We start from the raw sequence: 16,701 nt of genomic DNA, 5'->3' as shown, positions 1-16,701 counted from the left end.
TATCTTAAAAAAACTCTGAACTCAAATAACTGGATGAAGACATATCTCTAGTACTACTACTACTGTTATTCAAAGCACTTGAAAAAAATTTTGAAATAAACCACCACCAATTTTGCTGATTTTTTTCCTTTACTGAGGATGCACTTTATGCAGTAGGATGTCAGAAGACAATTTAGTTGCTCTTTGCACAAGCATAGTACTGGATGGAATAATATAGATTTTGAAAAAATAAATAATCACCAGCTAGAGCACTCATTCACCATGAGTAAGACAGGTCCCTGAACCACAAGCCAAGAGGTCTGTACTGGGGTGATCCTAGTGCAAGATGGCAGTATTGGATGATGGGTGTGAGATGAAGAGTTAGGGGAAATGGGTGGAAGGAACAGATAAGGTGACATTGGTGAGACACATCTAAAGAACTACTGATTAAGAAGACTAATACAACATTAAAAGAGAAAGTCAGATTTTGAGTATGTCTGTAGTAACTGAAGGAGAGGGGGCAAACACTATGATTTCTAAAAAAAGTCACATAATTCTGCAGTCTCACAGCTCGCATTTTTTCTAATCTATTAAAGCTTTTTATGAAAAACCCTACTATTTTAAAATAGAAAAAAGCCATTTTTATTCCATCCAGTTATCACAGGGAAAGTTCACAGATGTGTGTAAATATTGAAATATTTAGGGCAAAAATGTCCCACCAGGTATATGTGGTACTCAGTAGCTTCAGGAAGAGCTGTGAATCTACCTTTAAGAAACTAAAAATCAGAGGTTTCGAGAAACCATAAATACCTCTTATTTCTCACATTTAACAATCATGTACAAAAACCAGGGCTGCTGCTATTAAGGTGGTTGATGAATTTTATAATTTAAGAATAATCATACAATGTTGCAATCAAAACAGTCTAAGCAGTCAAGCCATAACTCATTGTTTCCAGACTGGGGTCCACTAAGGTCAGCTTTTGTTGCAAAGCTAGGTTTTATGCTTAGTCTTGCATATGAAGGCAAACAGACTGTGGGGAGATTTAAAAGTTGAAACCAATGAGACTGGGCAGTTAGCCATTGCTTTGTGCCACATTTGTGTCTGCTTTACACAAAATAAAAGTTTCACTTACGTTTCTGGCACTTTCTTCTTCGAAAGGAAATACAAGGCAGCAGCTGTAATTTTAATCAGCAAGAAACCGATACCCAACCCAATCCAAATATCTGCAAAATCAGAGCAATCAAAGACAGAAATAAGTAACAGGAAACACTCAAAGAATGAATTGAAATACATTTTTTTCTTTTTACAGACCCACCATTTTGAAGGAGACTTGAAGTTGGAGGCTGAAGAGGCTTAGCACTTATGTGGCAACGGTTCCCTTTCCATTCTTTTCCACATCTGTGAAGAAAACAACAGTTTTTGAAAAAGGGAGAAGCAAGGATCATAAACAGTGACAAGCACACAAGAAATGCAAATCCTTTTGAGCAGTTTTGCCAGTGACTAAATCTCACCCAGGAATCACAAAGAGCAGCATCAAAGCTAATAAAATGAAATCTAAGTGAGAAATACACAAAACAAACCTAAGAGAGAGAAAAATGAAATAAAACAAAGTTCAAAGATTAGAATTGGCTGCCTTGTACATGTTGCCATTGTATTGTTCTCCCACAGCAAAAGAAATTTGACTAATTTCCCTGTTATCCCCCATGTGAGAGTTAAATAAATTTCTGAGCTGAGGATCTGGGACACTAATGTAGAGAAAGATACACAATTAGAGTTAAGATGTTTTTCCCTCCCCACCTAATCTGTCTCTCTTTTGGTTTTCTATTTTCTTGTAAAAATGATACCCCTTCAACAAATGCCTCTTCACAACCTAAGCATAGAGCTAACAACTTCAGCCATGTCAAATTATTTTAAATTTGCTTTTTGCTTCAAATCCAGTCTTAATTTAAAGTAACCAAAATACAAACAATCTGACACAAGCTTTGATGTTTTACTTTACACTTGTTGCTTAACAATTAATCAGTCACCAAAAAAGTGTGTATCATTTCTGACTTTAATTTGTCTAGATTTAGCTTTTTGGCTACTTTTTTTTATTGTGGCCTTCTCCATCAGAATGAAGGGACCTTGGAGACCCAGGTGAGGGTTGGCTGCCTCTGCTGAGACAGGTGCAGTTTGGTGCACCCCACCTAACCCTTCTGGGTACCCCAGGGAGTCTCAAAATGGCTGTAGGCACCTACATTTACAAACCCTAAATGATGACTAGCGTAAAGGGTTGTTAGAAGGATAGCTACATATTGACATCTAAATTTCAGGCACCCCACTTGATGAGCTGAACCCCACGCTGAGTGTCACACTGCAATGACTTCTACCAACTTTTCAATTATCTGCCTGTCTGGTGGTTTATGAGCTTCATAAATTTTCAACTTTTTTTTAAAAAAGCAGCTTCAGAAATAAGTGATGGTGGTAATCCAGTTTCAGTCCTACTAATGTCAAATGAATAGGAAATTAGTTTCACTTCTCATGATTTCTCTCTTTACAGTTTCACAAACTATTAATATGGGGGGTATTGTATATCGAGTTCCTTTCTCACTGTAACACCAACATTTTTTTCATAGTCACCAATTTTTATAAGTAATTTTTATTTTGTAATTGTGGTTTCTTCTCCTGCCCTTAAATGTATAATAAGAAATCGCACATATAAACAGTTAAATATTTATATTAAGGCTATTTTATTTGAACAAGTGTGAGAGAATTTTGTGTTGTTTGTCATGGTTTAGCACATGGTATTGGTTGTGTGCCTTATCCTAGCAGTTGTACACTGAATTAACTGAGGCACTCTGGAGGGATAGACGTATTTCATTTTCCCAGAAAATGACAGTGTGGTGGATGCAGGGAGAGGAAGGGTAGGATTATAGGAGCAGCAAGCATCTGTCTGCAGCCTCAGTGAAATTTAGGAGAATCCTGAAAGGACCAGTGCATGTCGGAAAGCAGATCTATATCCCAGTCTCAGACATGACAGGAGGAAAGTGACCACTAAAGACCAACAGAGGCTGATGTAGGATTTGTTGCAACTCAGTGGACCATTGAAAAATAGTGGGCAGAGAACATGCTGGGAGGAAAGTACCAGCTCTACTTAAACACAGTGAGCACAGAGAGATTTATTTAACTCATTTAACCCCACAGACCTGAGTTTTCTCTGGTTAAAGGGTTACCTTGTTCAAAGTTAGTGATTGATATACTAATGAATCCTAGCTTTAGAGACTGGAGCCAGTAGCATATTCTGACATGCTCATTTTAAAGAAAAAGTGGCACAATTTCAGCTGACAGCTCTGGCTGAGCTGGAGACCCATTGTATTCAGTGACTGAAAATACCTGGTCTCTTCAGTCCTCCTTCTTCTTCAGCATGCTACAAAATCATGTCATTCATAAGCTGGTCTTTTATGCAGACTGATGATTTTATACAAATGTCAAATTGCAGTTGGGCTCACACCAAGCCCTGTGGTTCCATGTAGAAACATTGCAGTCTGATAGTAATCACCCATCAAAATCATTTTCTGATTGCTCTCGATTGTATAATTTCCTTTCTCCCCATTTGCCAGATTTTCTGTTGAGCTAGATATGCTTTTAACCAAAATTGCTCTCTTTCTTGTCACTGCAGAACTTACTTGACTGTAAAAGAAAGGATGAGAAAACAGATTTGCAGCTGTGCACAAGCACTACTCAGACATGGCAAGAGAGGTGCCATCTGCTGCTCTGGAGCCACTGGGGCATGGCTCACCTCAGAGCTGCAAGGAGGTAGTTCTCATAAAGCAGGTGTGTGTACTGGTAAGAGTATGGGAAATTCCTACTACCCAGTAATAACTAAATATATCTTCATATGCTTTGTTTCCATTTACTGATGAAATATTTCACATATTCATGCTGTGTTTGAATTATGGATAAAAAAGTTAAGCACCTTTTAGTCATATAGATAACTAGTTTATCTTCTTATACATATATGTGGGTTTTATAATCAACTACTAACCACCTTAGGTTGGCCATTTATTCCCCTCCAAATCTCTGAAGCCCAACAGTATAGTTTAATGTTACATGACACACACCACTTAAGAATCTGATGTCAGACTATCAACATGTGTAATTTTGGCCAGTGGAATGATTTTCCGCTGTGTCTATCTAGGCTGTTACTAAAAGTGTCACCTTATAATACTGCCATTGCTTACAAAAAAAAAAAAAAAAAATTGTGTAAAAAATGGATTAAGGTGGAGCAAATATAGTATCTCTGAAACTTGGCAATGAGGCAGGAGGCAAGGCAAAAAAGATGAGTATAGTAAAGACAACATAGCTAATCCTTAAAGACCTGGATGGCAAAGGAGTGCTAAACAACAAAAAACTTGAAGAGTATATCAGTTGGTTAAGAACTCCCACTTGTATCTTCACACAATTTATTTGTTCATTTTTATCTTTGCCAGGGGAACTCAGCAGTCAACCCTGTCACTGAGGTAAAATATAAGACTATCAGAAAAATCTGGGTTATAATCTGGAGATTAATTCAACTCTTCCTAAGGTTTGGTTGTTCATTACTTACAAAATGCCATCTTCTCAATTAAAAACAAAACAAAACAAAACAAAACAAAACAAAACAAAACAAAACAAAACAAAACAAAACAAGAGAAAATAGGAGTTACAGCTAGCTGAGAAGCCTGCAACTTTCAGTGAGGCTGCAAGAAAAACATGGGAAAAGTGTTCATTAACATCTTTGGGTCTCAGCTGATACAAGCACTGCCTCTGGCTTTTACTGATGCCAAACATTTCTGTGCCCAGGATAGAGGGAAACTTGTCTTAAATATCCAAACCAATCTTGTTTTATAGATGTCTTACAAGATTTTGGTCCTTTGCAGCTTTATAGGAAATGAAGTCAAACTTCACCTTTCTACTGTGCAGTCCTTGATGCATGCAGTCCTGAAGTGAACTTTAATTACCCTAACGGCTCCAGGTAGGTCAGAGCAGCCTGTGGCATACACGCAAGAGGTGGCTTACTTGAAGTCCAGTTAATGAAGGGGAACACTCTTAACTACCTACCCACTGCTGTGCATGGACTGTGCTTACAGTACTTTACTCTCAGTTGGGAGGCAGATAAGTTGCTTCTTCAACGTCACTATTAGCTTCCTCTCTGATGAGAGCAGCTGGGGATATGGAAATGCTGATGTGGTGGAAGGACCTTACAGAGTGCAGATCAACCATGTCTTCTGGGCAATGTGTTAAATCTTCATTAGTGGGGTAATGGGAATTTTGAAGAGCTTCCTTAATAATCCTTTTCTGCCATTTTATGGTAAAGACAGACAACTCTGAAAAGGCTATGAATTTATCTCTTGAGTCATGAAGCTGAAATTCCACATTATTTATGTGCGACTCATTTCCTTGGGCTAATTACGTCTTGAGTAATTAGCAGCACCACATTTTACATGAGTCTTAAGCTTATCTGAAATACAGAGATAGCCACTGCAATCCATTCAGACAGGAAGCTCCTCACAGTTGAAACAGGAGGAGCAAGAGAGAAAGACAGATGAAATAGTACTTGAATACTTCCATCCCAGTGCACATCCTAATCTATCCTGCCTGACAAAATGTCTTCTGCTATTAGCAAGTTCTTACGGGAAAGTCACCCTGGAAGGAAGAATGTTAACCCTCCAAATTTTCTTCTAGGATTTCTAAGTCATTATTTCCTAATATAGATATCAGTAATGCAGAGGAATGAACTCAGCGTTGCCTGTGTTGCTGCATCCTGTGCCTGTGGTTGTGGCTCATCTCACTCAGAATGAAAAATAAAAACCAGACAAGGTGTCTGGTTTTTTTGGTGTTCATTCAGGGCAGGTTTAATTTACAAGGACATGTCTGGCTGATACACTGCTGCACTTCAGGATATCAAACTTTGTGCTGTATTAAAGGTAGCATATGTACAACTCAAAATAAATCATAGAATAATAGGATCATTTAGGTTGGAAAAGAGCTTTAAGATCATCCAGTCCAACCGTTAACCTAGCACTGCCAAATCCACCACTAAACCATGTCCCTAAGTGCCACATCTACACATCTTTTAAATACATCTAGTGACTCAATGGTGACTCAACCACTTCCCTGGGCAGCCTGTTCCAATGCTTGACAACTCTTTCGGTGAAGAAATTTTTCCTAATATCCAATCTAAACCTCCCCTGGCACAACTTGAGGCCATTTCCTCTTGTCCCATCACCTGTTACTTGGGAGAAGAGACCGACCACCACCTCACTGCAACCTCCTTTCAGGTAGTTGTAGAGACCAATAAGGCCTCCCCTCAGCCTCCTTTTGTCCAGGCTAAACAACCTCAGTTCCCTCAGCTGCTCCTCAAGGGACTTGTGCTCTAGACCCTTCACCAGCTTCGTTGCTCTTCTTTGGACATGCTCCAGCACCTCAATGTCTTTCTTGTGGTGAGGGGCCCAAAACTGAACACAGTATTCGAGGCACAGCCTCACCAGTGCTGAGTACAGGGGGACAATCACTTCCCTAGTCCTGCTGGCCACAGTATTGCTGATACAAGCCAGGATGCCATTGGCCTTCTTGGCCACCTGGGCACACTGTTGGCTTATATTCAGCTGGCTGTCAATCTGCACCCCCAGGTCTTTTTCTGCCGGGCAGCTTTCCAGCTACTCTTCCCCAAGCCTGTAGCATTGCATAGTGTTGCTGTGACCCAGGTGCAGGACCCAACCCTTAGCCTTGTTGAATCCCATACAATTGGCCTCAGCCCATCGATCCAGCCTGTCCAGATCCCTCTGTAGAGCCTTCCTACCCTCAAGCAGATCAACACTCCCTCCTAACTTGGTGTCATCTGCAAACTTACTGAGGGCGCACTCAATCCCCTCGTCCAGATCATTGATAAAGTTTTTAAACAGAACTGGCCCCAGTACAGAACCCTGGGGAACACCACTTGTGACCGGCTGCTAATTAGATTTAACTCCATTCACCGCCACTCTTTGGGCTTGGCCATCCAGCCAGTTTTTTATCCAGTGAAGAGTACACCCATCCAAGCCATGAGCAGCCAGTTTCTCCAGAGGAATGCTGTGGGAAATGGTATCAAAGGCTTTACTGATGTCTAGGTAGACAACATCCACAGCCTTCCCCTCATCCACTAAGCAGGTCACCTTCTCATAGAAGGAGATCAGGTTAGTCAAGCAGGACCTGCCTTTCATAAACCCAGGCTGACTGGGCCTGATCACCTGGTTGTCCTATACGTGCCATGTGATGGCACTCAGGATGATCTGCTCCATAACCTTCCCCAGCACCAAGGTCAGACCAACAGATGTGCAGTTCCCTGTATCCTTCTTCTGGCCCTTCGTGTAGATGGGCGTCACACTTGCTAACTTCCAGTCAACTGGGACCTCCCTGATTAGCCAGGACTGCTGATAAGTGATTGAAAGTGGCTTGGTGAGCATTTCTGCCAGCTCCCTCAGTACCCTTGGTGGATCCTATCCAGTCCCATAGACTTGTGTGTGTCTAAGTGGTGTAGCAGGTAGCTAACTATTTCCTCCTGGATTTTGGGGGTTTCATTCTGCTCCCTGTCCCTGTCTTCCAGCTCAGGGGGCTGGATACCCTGAGAACAACTGGTCTTACTATTAAAGACTGAGGCAAAGAAGGCATTAAGTACGTCAGCCTTTTCCTCGTCCTTTGTCACTGTGTTTCCCCCCACATCCCATAAAGGATGAAGATTCTCCTTAGCCCTCCTTTTGCTGCTAATGTATTTGTAGAAACATTTTTTATTGTCTTTTATGGCAGTAGCCAGATTAAGTTCTAGTTGGGCTTTGGCTTTTCTAATGTCCTCCTGAGTTGCCTGCCCCTTCTTCCAAAGGTCATAAACTCTCCTTTTTTTCCCGAATTCCAGCCAAAGCTCTCTGTTCAGCTAGGCTGGTCTTCTTCCCCTTTGTCTTGTCTTTCAGCACATGGGGATGGCCTGCTCCTGTGTCTTTAAGATTTCCTTCTTGAAGACTGTCCAGCCTTCCTAGACTCCTTTGCCCTTCAGGACTGCCTCCCAAGGGACTCTGTCAACTAGGCTTCTAAACAGGCCAAAGTCTGCCCTCTGGAAGTCAAAAGTAGCAGTTCTGCTGACCCCCTTCCTTACTTCTCCAAGAATCAAAAACTCTATCATTTCATGATTGCTATGCCCAAGACGGCCTCCAACCATCACATCACCCACAAGTCCTTCTCTGTTCACAAACAAGAGGTCCAGTGGGGCACCTTCCCTAGTTGGCTCACTCACCAGCTGTGTCAGGAAGTTATCTTCCACACGCTCCAGGAACCTCCTAGACTGTTTCCTCTCTGCTGTATTGTATTTCCAGCAGACAGCTGGTAAGTTGAAGTCCCCCTCAAGAACAAGGGCTAGTGATTGTGAGACTTCTCCCAGCTTATAGAATATTCTGTCTGCCTCTTCATCTTGGTTAAGTGGTCTATAATAGACTCCCACCATGATATCTGCCTTGTTGGCCTTCCCCCTGATTCTTACCCATAAATGCTCAACCTATCATCACCATCATTAAGCTCTACACAATCAAAAAACTCCCTAACATACAGGGCCACCCCACCGCCTCTCCTTCCTTGCCTATCCCTTCTGAAGTGTTTATAGCCATCCATTGCAGCACTCCAGTTGTGCGAGTCATCCCACTATGTTTCTGTGATGGCAACTATGTCATAGTTTTCCTGCTGTACAATGGCTTCCAGCTCCTCCTGTTTGTTGCCCATGCTGAATGCATTGGTGTAGAGGCACTTCAGTTGGGCTATTGATCCCACCACCTTTCTGGGGGGAGAAGCCCTAATTCCTACATGACAATTCTCAAGCGCTTCCATGGTTTCTAACACATCAATAACGCTTGTGTCTTTGCTGCCACATAGATCACCATCCCCTACCTCCACTGAGACGGCAGATTGAAGGACCTTGCTAGCACACTGTCCCTCAAACACCGGTGTGCCGCTCCCAGGCTTATCTCTAGTGAGCCTGGTTTTATCCCTTTCCTCCTTCAGATCTAGTTTAAAGCTCTTTCAATGAGCCCTGCTAACTCCTGTGCAAAGACCCTTTTCCCCCTTTGAGACAGGTGTACCCCATCTGTTGCCAGCAGGCCTGGTGTTGTATAAACTGACCCATGATCAAAACCTCCCAAATTCTGCCCATGACACCAGGCTCGGAGCCAGGTATTGATCTGCTGGCTCTTCCTGTTTCTTCCCTCATCATTCCCTGCAACTGGAAGGATAGACGAGAACACTACTTGTGCTCCTGATCCCTTAAGGAGTTGTCTCAAGGCCCTGAAGTCTCTCTTCATTGCCCTTGGACTTCTTGTTGCAACTTCATCGCTGCCTACCTGAAAAATCAACAATGGATAATAATCTGAGGGTTGTACCAGGGTAGGAAGCTTTCTCTTCATGTCTTTAACCTGGGCCCCAGGGAGGCAGCAGACTTCCCTAAGAAGTGGGTCTGGCCTGCATATGGAACATTCTGTTCCCTGCAGAAGGGAGTCTCTTATGACAATAACCCGTCTTTTTTTCTTTATGGGAGCAGTTTTGATGCAGGGTGTAGGCTGACACAACCTTGGTGACACCTCCATGCTAGATGAACCATCATCCTTGTTATTGTTCGGTTCCACTTGCAGAGCCTCGTACCTATTATGCAAGGGTACCTGCAAAAGTGGGGTAGTCACAGAGGAGATGTGCCTGCTGCACCGGACAGGGACTTGTCGCCATTCCCCCCCTATTCCTTAAATCACTGTGTTCAGCCAGGAGGAGAGAGGATAGGGAATCCTCCGTATCATGCATCCTGTCTGCCTGTTGGGCCTGTCACAGGGGAGGTAGGGTGCCATTTCAGTAGTCTCTCTCTCTCTTGCACTCCCTGATATTCCTCAACCTACTCACCTCCTCCCGGAGCTCTGTCACTTAGTGGAGGAGTTCCTCTACCTGGACACATCTCCCACAGGTGCGCTCACTGCTGCCATCCGGTACTGGCATAAGAGTAGGGCACAGCCTGCAGCCTGGCACCTGGGTGGCAGCATGTTCCCACCCGAGCTCTGTCTGGGCAGCTGCTTAGAGAGGCCACCATGGCTTTCTGCCGGGTGGATACCATCGCTCCCTGGTTGAGCTGGCAGGGCTTCAGCGCCCTTCCCGCCAGCCCTTCTGCATGAACTGCTGCGCAAACTGCCACGCCAGGCCACACCAGGGCCTGTTTGCCCGTCCTGTTCGCGGTGCTCCTGGTGGCTAGCTAGCTGCGGGCTCCCAGCGGCTCTCCTGGCTCCTCCTGAGGTTCCCCCAGTTTGGGACCCCCCCCCACACACTGCGCTGGAGCGCTCCGCTGCAGATCGTGCCAGATCTCGGCAGCTGCAGGTACAGATGTGTACTTGATTGCTCATTTTCCTCCTGGCATCTGATTCCTTACTTGTGCAATTATTTTCTCCAGTCTGAGATAGAGAAACTCTATCACTCTAATGCATCGCTATTGCATACGGCTCTTGGGTAGGGGCAAATGACAGGAGAAGAGCTTTGCAGGAGGGAATCAAGTCCATGACCTCCAAGAACAAGCATAAACACAGCTTCTCATTAGCTTGGAAAGAAAAAGTTCCAACAATCTGTATTTTCAACGAGGGCTTTGATGCACGTGGAAAACTGAATGCTGAAATCTGTTGGGTTTGGGTTTTTTTCTTTCCTTTTTTTTCTTTTTTTTCCCCAATAGCAGTAATTACTAATGTTTCATAATGACTAAGGTTGTTCAGTATAAAGCAATGTTCTGCATTTTCATTTTTGAAAGCTGTTAGCTTTTGTCAATATACTGTATTGGCTTCACTTTTCTCAAGAGCTCTCATGTTTTATGCTGAACCTGATAAAAGGTTAAAAAAACAATTAAATCATATGTGATGTTAATCTAGCAGCATTGAGAGCATTAAGTACTAAATATCCATTTGGCATCTCCTCTGCACTTCTGCAGATTTAATAATTTAAGTGCCAGTCTTGTTTATGTTAAAAAGATTTGCATTAAAAGGCAGATTGAACATCAAGAAAATGTCCTGAAATGTTAATCATCTTTTGTGATCCTGGAAATGCCTACAGAATTTTTATTTTTACTTATTTTTTTAAATCTACACAGATGTGTAAAAGGAAGTGCTTGACAAATAATGGAGACAAAACAGAAAAATTAGCTGCTAGACAAACAACAGTGACCAAAGCTGCTTCTGCCCACAGAAATTTCATAAGTAGATGGGAGTGAGGTACAGTCAGCGTGTGATAAATGTAAAACCAGCACTGATTTCTATTTTTGTCTGCAAGTGTCTGTAACATAGCTCACTCAGTTACTGACAGAAAACAATTAACAAATGGGAAGCACAGAACTAAACGTTCCTACCTGCAAGAGTTGTTTCTGTCATTCTCACCAATACCACTTGGCCAAAGTACACCTTTTCTCTGCTGTGAGGCACATCTGCTTTTCTTATTTTTATCTGAAACACTTGTCATACAGAATACCTAACCTGTTATGTCATATGTGCATTCAGAATGACCAACAGTTAGTCATCTAACTATTTAGTGTGCATGGTATTAGTAGTATGTAAATTAAGGCAGTAATATGTGGATGATTGTAGTTATATTGTCCTGTGAGTATCACTGTACACTTTATAGTATCCTCTAGAGATGGTACTTATTTATGAATCTGCCACAATGCACCAAGCCGGTATCTTCTGTGTGAACCCAGATTTGCCATTGCTATGTTTATAATACATTTGCTACATTTACAATACATTACACTGGGGTCATTACACATGAGTGCTGACATTATTCAGGAGCTGTGCCATACCTATTGAAGAGCAGGTTACTCCAGGAGTGGTGACAGAGCATACGGGGTGCGGGGGGGAACAACCCACAACTTAGTTCTTTGCAGAAAACAGAGACTTTACATCCCTTTGCTATATCAGTGTAGAAGAAGTTTCTCTGCTCACTAGCCTTTGCAATCAGTTATGCAAAATAAGCTTCACTAGATGCTTATGAGTATGATGAAAACAGCAACTCTTCATTCCATTGTGGGAGAAAAGTAACCTCTACTTCAGCAATGTAGTTATCCATTTCTACTCTAGCTATTACTAACAACGTACTCAAAGAAAAAAAAAAAATCATACTCTTTGATTAGTCTTCATTGCTGAATCGAAGTATACAAAATTCCAATAGTGAATGTTGTATGAATGGCCTCAGAAGATACCATACTTATGATGAATGTAACCTGTTGCCTGCTGACTGTAGCTGGAATTAGGACAACTTTATTCATGCTGTGGTTAAGCTCACAGATGTAGGACAGGGAGAAACCTCTCTTGGAAAAGACAGATGAAGCGGATGGTAACCTTGGATGTCAAGAAGCTGTAGTATGTAGATAAGGGCACATTAACCCACTGGTAGGGAGTCAGATGTTCTCTGAAACACTGTGATCTGATCATTCCTGATCAGGAAGATGGAACAAGGCAGAGGAGGACTACTAAGGTAAGCAGAAAAATAGAAAGTCTGTCTCACAAGAGGATTCCAGAAGAGTTCAGCTTGTTTAGTCTACTGAAAGAAAAGCTGAAAGGCACACGATTTTTCTCTAGAAACAGTTTGGAGGATAAACAACAGAGGTATTGAGAGAATTTTAGGTTAATGGAGGATATTGGCACATACACAAATGGGTATAAACTGTCTATGAATAAATTTATGAGGAAATTATTAGAAAGTATCCAAACAGAAGAGGAAGGCTTTTATCATTCCTGCATTCCTCATATCATGTTGCTTCAGAAGAGTCAGCTGGTATCCTCTGTACTTGGTACCACATACTCCAAATATCCTCAGATGCTGGAAACTCTCAGTAACGCAGCAAGGTAGAGAGAAATATGCAAGCCAAGAATTCCCCATAATTGGTCATAAAGGAAAGCTAACTAAACTTCTGAATAGAATTGTATGATGTGACTGTGTGTGATAACATGGGCCTGGGTTTGAGGACCCAGATATAGCTTCTATTCTGAAAACTGCTAAAATTCATAACTGGCAAATACAAAAAATCAACATGAGGCAGAATTAATGTGAGGTATAAACAGATTCTAAATGAAATGTAAGTGCTCTGAGAAAATATCTGTGCATCCTCATATGCATTCAATGAAAGTAACTGCTCACTTTGTATCATAAAAGCATGCACTATGCATAAAGAGTAAGACAGAATACATTAGAGATTACAGTGATTAAAATCATATGGCAGAGACTGAAAAGATCAGATGTAATTTATATGAAAGATGAGTGGGAGCAGATATGCTGAAGGTAAACAAAATGATATATGGTAAATGGAAGAAAAATTGTGTGTTGCTGTCTATCCTCTAGAACATTCAATCAAATTGAAAGGAAATACATCTTAAACTAATAATAAGGAAGGTATTTGTCACACAGTGTTTAACTGACATGGGGGGTCCTTGCCATAGCAAGTCTTAGAAGCCCAGAACTTAATGATATGCACTAGAGAGCGCTCCTTAAAACAGAGAATGAAACTCTTTAGAGATTGCAGAGCTTAAAGTGTTAACTGATGGCAACTTGGAAGAAAACACATGTATTGGAATCATCATTTTCTACATGTATCTTCTGGTTTCTTTGCCCCCAGGGTGTGCTGGGAGCTACTCCCAGGTCCCTAGCATGACACACTGTGATTACTCATTGCTCTTAGAGCTACAAGGAGAGGTTCTAATTACAGCCTGTGTTGAATAAGAAAGGGTAACTGTTAGAAGGAAGGACCGAGTCAGTGTATCTAATTGCTTTTTATAGAGATACATAATGAAACTATGTTGACCAATTTTAAAGGTTTAGAGTGGGACTTAATTTTTCTAACATTAACCACCTGTAAAGGGAGGCATCTAGAGAAAGTCTGGACAAGCTTGGACTATGTGAAATAAAGAGACAGATCCTCATCTGGATCCTTTACCATGGCTATAACAGTGTCATGATGACTAGTTCAGATTAGATAGGTCCATTTAGCTGTTACACAGCTAAGCAAGAGCAACAACACCTTAATGCTTGCTGTTAAATGTTTAAACAGAAAACAAGCAGCGTTTGGTGTTAGAGTAGGAGCACAAGGGTGAGATTTGTATCACGGGCAGCTTGAAAATGATATCCTGTTAGGTCCACGCAAACTGTTTATTAAAGGGGGAGAGGTAGATACCATCTCTAGCTTCAGCCTTTTTAAATAGAGATGATTGGAAAATTTCAGAGCAAATATTTCCTCACTGAAATTAGCTGACACATGAAAAAGCTTATATTTCACAGAGAATTTGAATTTAAATTTTAAACAAATTCTGTCAGTGTCTGAAACCTGCTGGATCTCCTGCCTGATTTCTTGTCTGGCTCCTACCCTAAAAACCTCAGAACAAACCCAGGTTTTGAAGTTACTCTGCTGACAATTACACTGATTTGAAAAACAAATCACTTTATGGCTTCACTAAAATTCGTCACTAAAATGTTTCAGACTGGTGTGATAGTCTTGTACATGACAGATTTTTTTCAGTGTATTTTATCCTATCATAAGGAAATGCAGACATATATGGAAATTATTTGCTGTGTCATTTGATTTTGTGCCTTTACTCTTCAATAAAATAGGCCCCAGCAGAATTCACTGAGAGTTGGTATGTGGTGCACACTCTATTTTATGGCACAGATTCATTCGGCTACAGCAATGAAGCAGAAGTATGTGCTCACAGCAGACGGTCAGACCTGAAATTCACCATTTCAAACAATTACACTCTTTTTTATGCTACTTTTTCCCACCTGCTTAAATAATAGTTTTCTGGTAACAGATTTTCCACTATCATGAGACAATGGTTAAAAGCCCCAGTGGGACAAATCATTAAGCTACTCCTGGCACTGAAGAAAGGATCTGGTGCTAGATTCAATAGGGAAATGACTATTCACTTAACTAACCATTAAACAAAATAAAAGTCTTAAGATTTCTTAATAAAAAAAAAAAAAAAAAAAGCTATTTTCAAAATGGAATTTTTTCTGGGACAAAACCAGTATTACAACCCAACTTTATTTAAAGGTCAAACAACCAGAAAGAGTATTGTTTAATTCTCACTGATGCCAACATAAGGCATTCACACAACAGAAAAAGAAAGAGCTTGAAACAATGTGGTAGGTACATTGATCACTGACCACTGGAGATCAGAGTTCAACTTATGACTGAGTCCTGAGTTGCAGCCCACCGCTTTTGAGTCTGGAGCTGTGCTTTGTAAAAAGTGACCATCACAATAAATAACCTTGCCCATAAAAAACTCTTGTCATTTTAAACTTGGACAAATCAGTGAAAATTAGTCATTTTGTGAACTAGAATTAAAAGATGGGGTACTGGGAGTACAGGGCTGGCACCTTGCTGACTGAGGGAGGTTTGGTGTGGGTACTCCAATGGATACGCCTAGCACAGAGACCATTTCACGTGTGAGAAAAGGGATTTATCTCCATTTTCTCTTACTCTAAGGAACCTAGGAGATTGAAGTCATACAAATTACCATTTACAGTATGAAGCAAACCTACTCAAGAAATCTGTACCAGTACAGCGATATTTGAACTGTTGAAGCAAAGCAAAAAAGTTCACTGAAGACATACACCTTAAATAAATCAGCTTACAGTAAAGAACCAGTCCTTTACGCTAGTCTGCCTGTCCACCTTGTTTCGCAGTTCTTTTTTCTCTTTTTTTTTTTTGTCCAATCTTACATGTCCTTCTTTCTTTGCCTCTCTTATGTTTCTCTTCTATTCTTTCCCTCCCTCCTTTTTGTTATTTGTGGAACATGCACTTGGAGCTGATGCTTGATTTGCTCTTGAAGAACACTCCAAGAAGGGGAAGAACACAGAGAGAAAGAGAGCAAGGAGAGAAAGAGACAGAAACATAAATCTCTAAAAAACACTTTTTGCATGTTTGTGTCTCAGATATGGTCCCTAGATGCAACTTCTAGAGGACTGAATAAAGATTAAGGAATGACCTGACAGAAAGCCTGACCATGCAGCTGTATTGACAGCTGGTAACAAAATTCTTTTGCTTTCAGAAATAGCAGTGATTTCATATTTAGGTACAATTAGGAAATAATGTAATAAAGTATAGAGGAGACATCTAGTTTTAAGATAGACCTGTTAATTTCAGAGAAAAAAGCTTTTTGCTTAAAATGACAGTTCTGTTGATAGAACAAATGGGGTTATGTATCAGTAGAAAACCTAATAAAAGATCAGAATATGTTTACAGTGGCTGGATTTTTCCACAGAGACCTTCCTTTTCTTGCTTTGTTTTTGGTAGATTGTGGATTTGTTTTTCTGGGGGGTGGAGAGTTTTGTTTTGTTTTGTTTTTTAATGTTTGCTCTTATTGCCATTAATCAGACTGTAACAGTACTACATACTCATACTAGTTTATCATCTGCACTATAACTAGTTAAGTAAGAAATAATAGTTACTTATTGCAAAATCAGTTCACATATCTGCTTTTCACTGCTGTTTATCCTCTGAATAGCTTTCATATGGATGAATCTGCAATGTCCAGGTGAAATTAAGTACTTATTTAAAAGCTTGAGCAATGGAAGTGTTTTGTCTGTATTAAACCACACATTTGGCACAAATAAAAAAAAAAAGTGATAAAATTATTTTCTTTCCTTTCCTGCTGCCCCTTTCCAGCATTGGTCTAGTCTTT

At 40.9% G+C, this 16,701-nt stretch overlaps 1 protein-coding gene across 1 annotated transcript in view; it reads right to left on the bottom strand.

Annotated features, from left to right (window-relative positions):
• The window catches only part of MALRD1 (MAM and LDL receptor class A domain containing 1), a 296,114-nt gene that overhangs the window by 11,156 nt on the left and 268,257 nt on the right, over nucleotides 1-16,701 (bottom strand). The window contains exons 37-38 of the mRNA XM_041122748.1: nucleotides 1,296-1,378; nucleotides 1,113-1,203 (exon numbers count right to left, since the gene is read on the bottom strand). Of these exons, the coding sequence (XP_040978682.1) occupies nucleotides 1,113-1,203; nucleotides 1,296-1,378 (174 nt within the window). The remainder of the gene's footprint in view (nucleotides 1-1,112; nucleotides 1,204-1,295; nucleotides 1,379-16,701) is intronic.

This window comes from Aquila chrysaetos, chromosome 3 (genome assembly GCF_900496995.4).
Source record: "Aquila chrysaetos chrysaetos chromosome 3, bAquChr1.4, whole genome shotgun sequence".
In the NCBI taxonomy this organism is placed as follows: Eukaryota; Metazoa; Chordata; class Aves; order Accipitriformes; family Accipitridae; genus Aquila; species Aquila chrysaetos.
The sequence above is the reverse complement of the archived record's forward strand: the minus strand, read 5'-3'. Positions and strand labels throughout refer to the sequence as shown.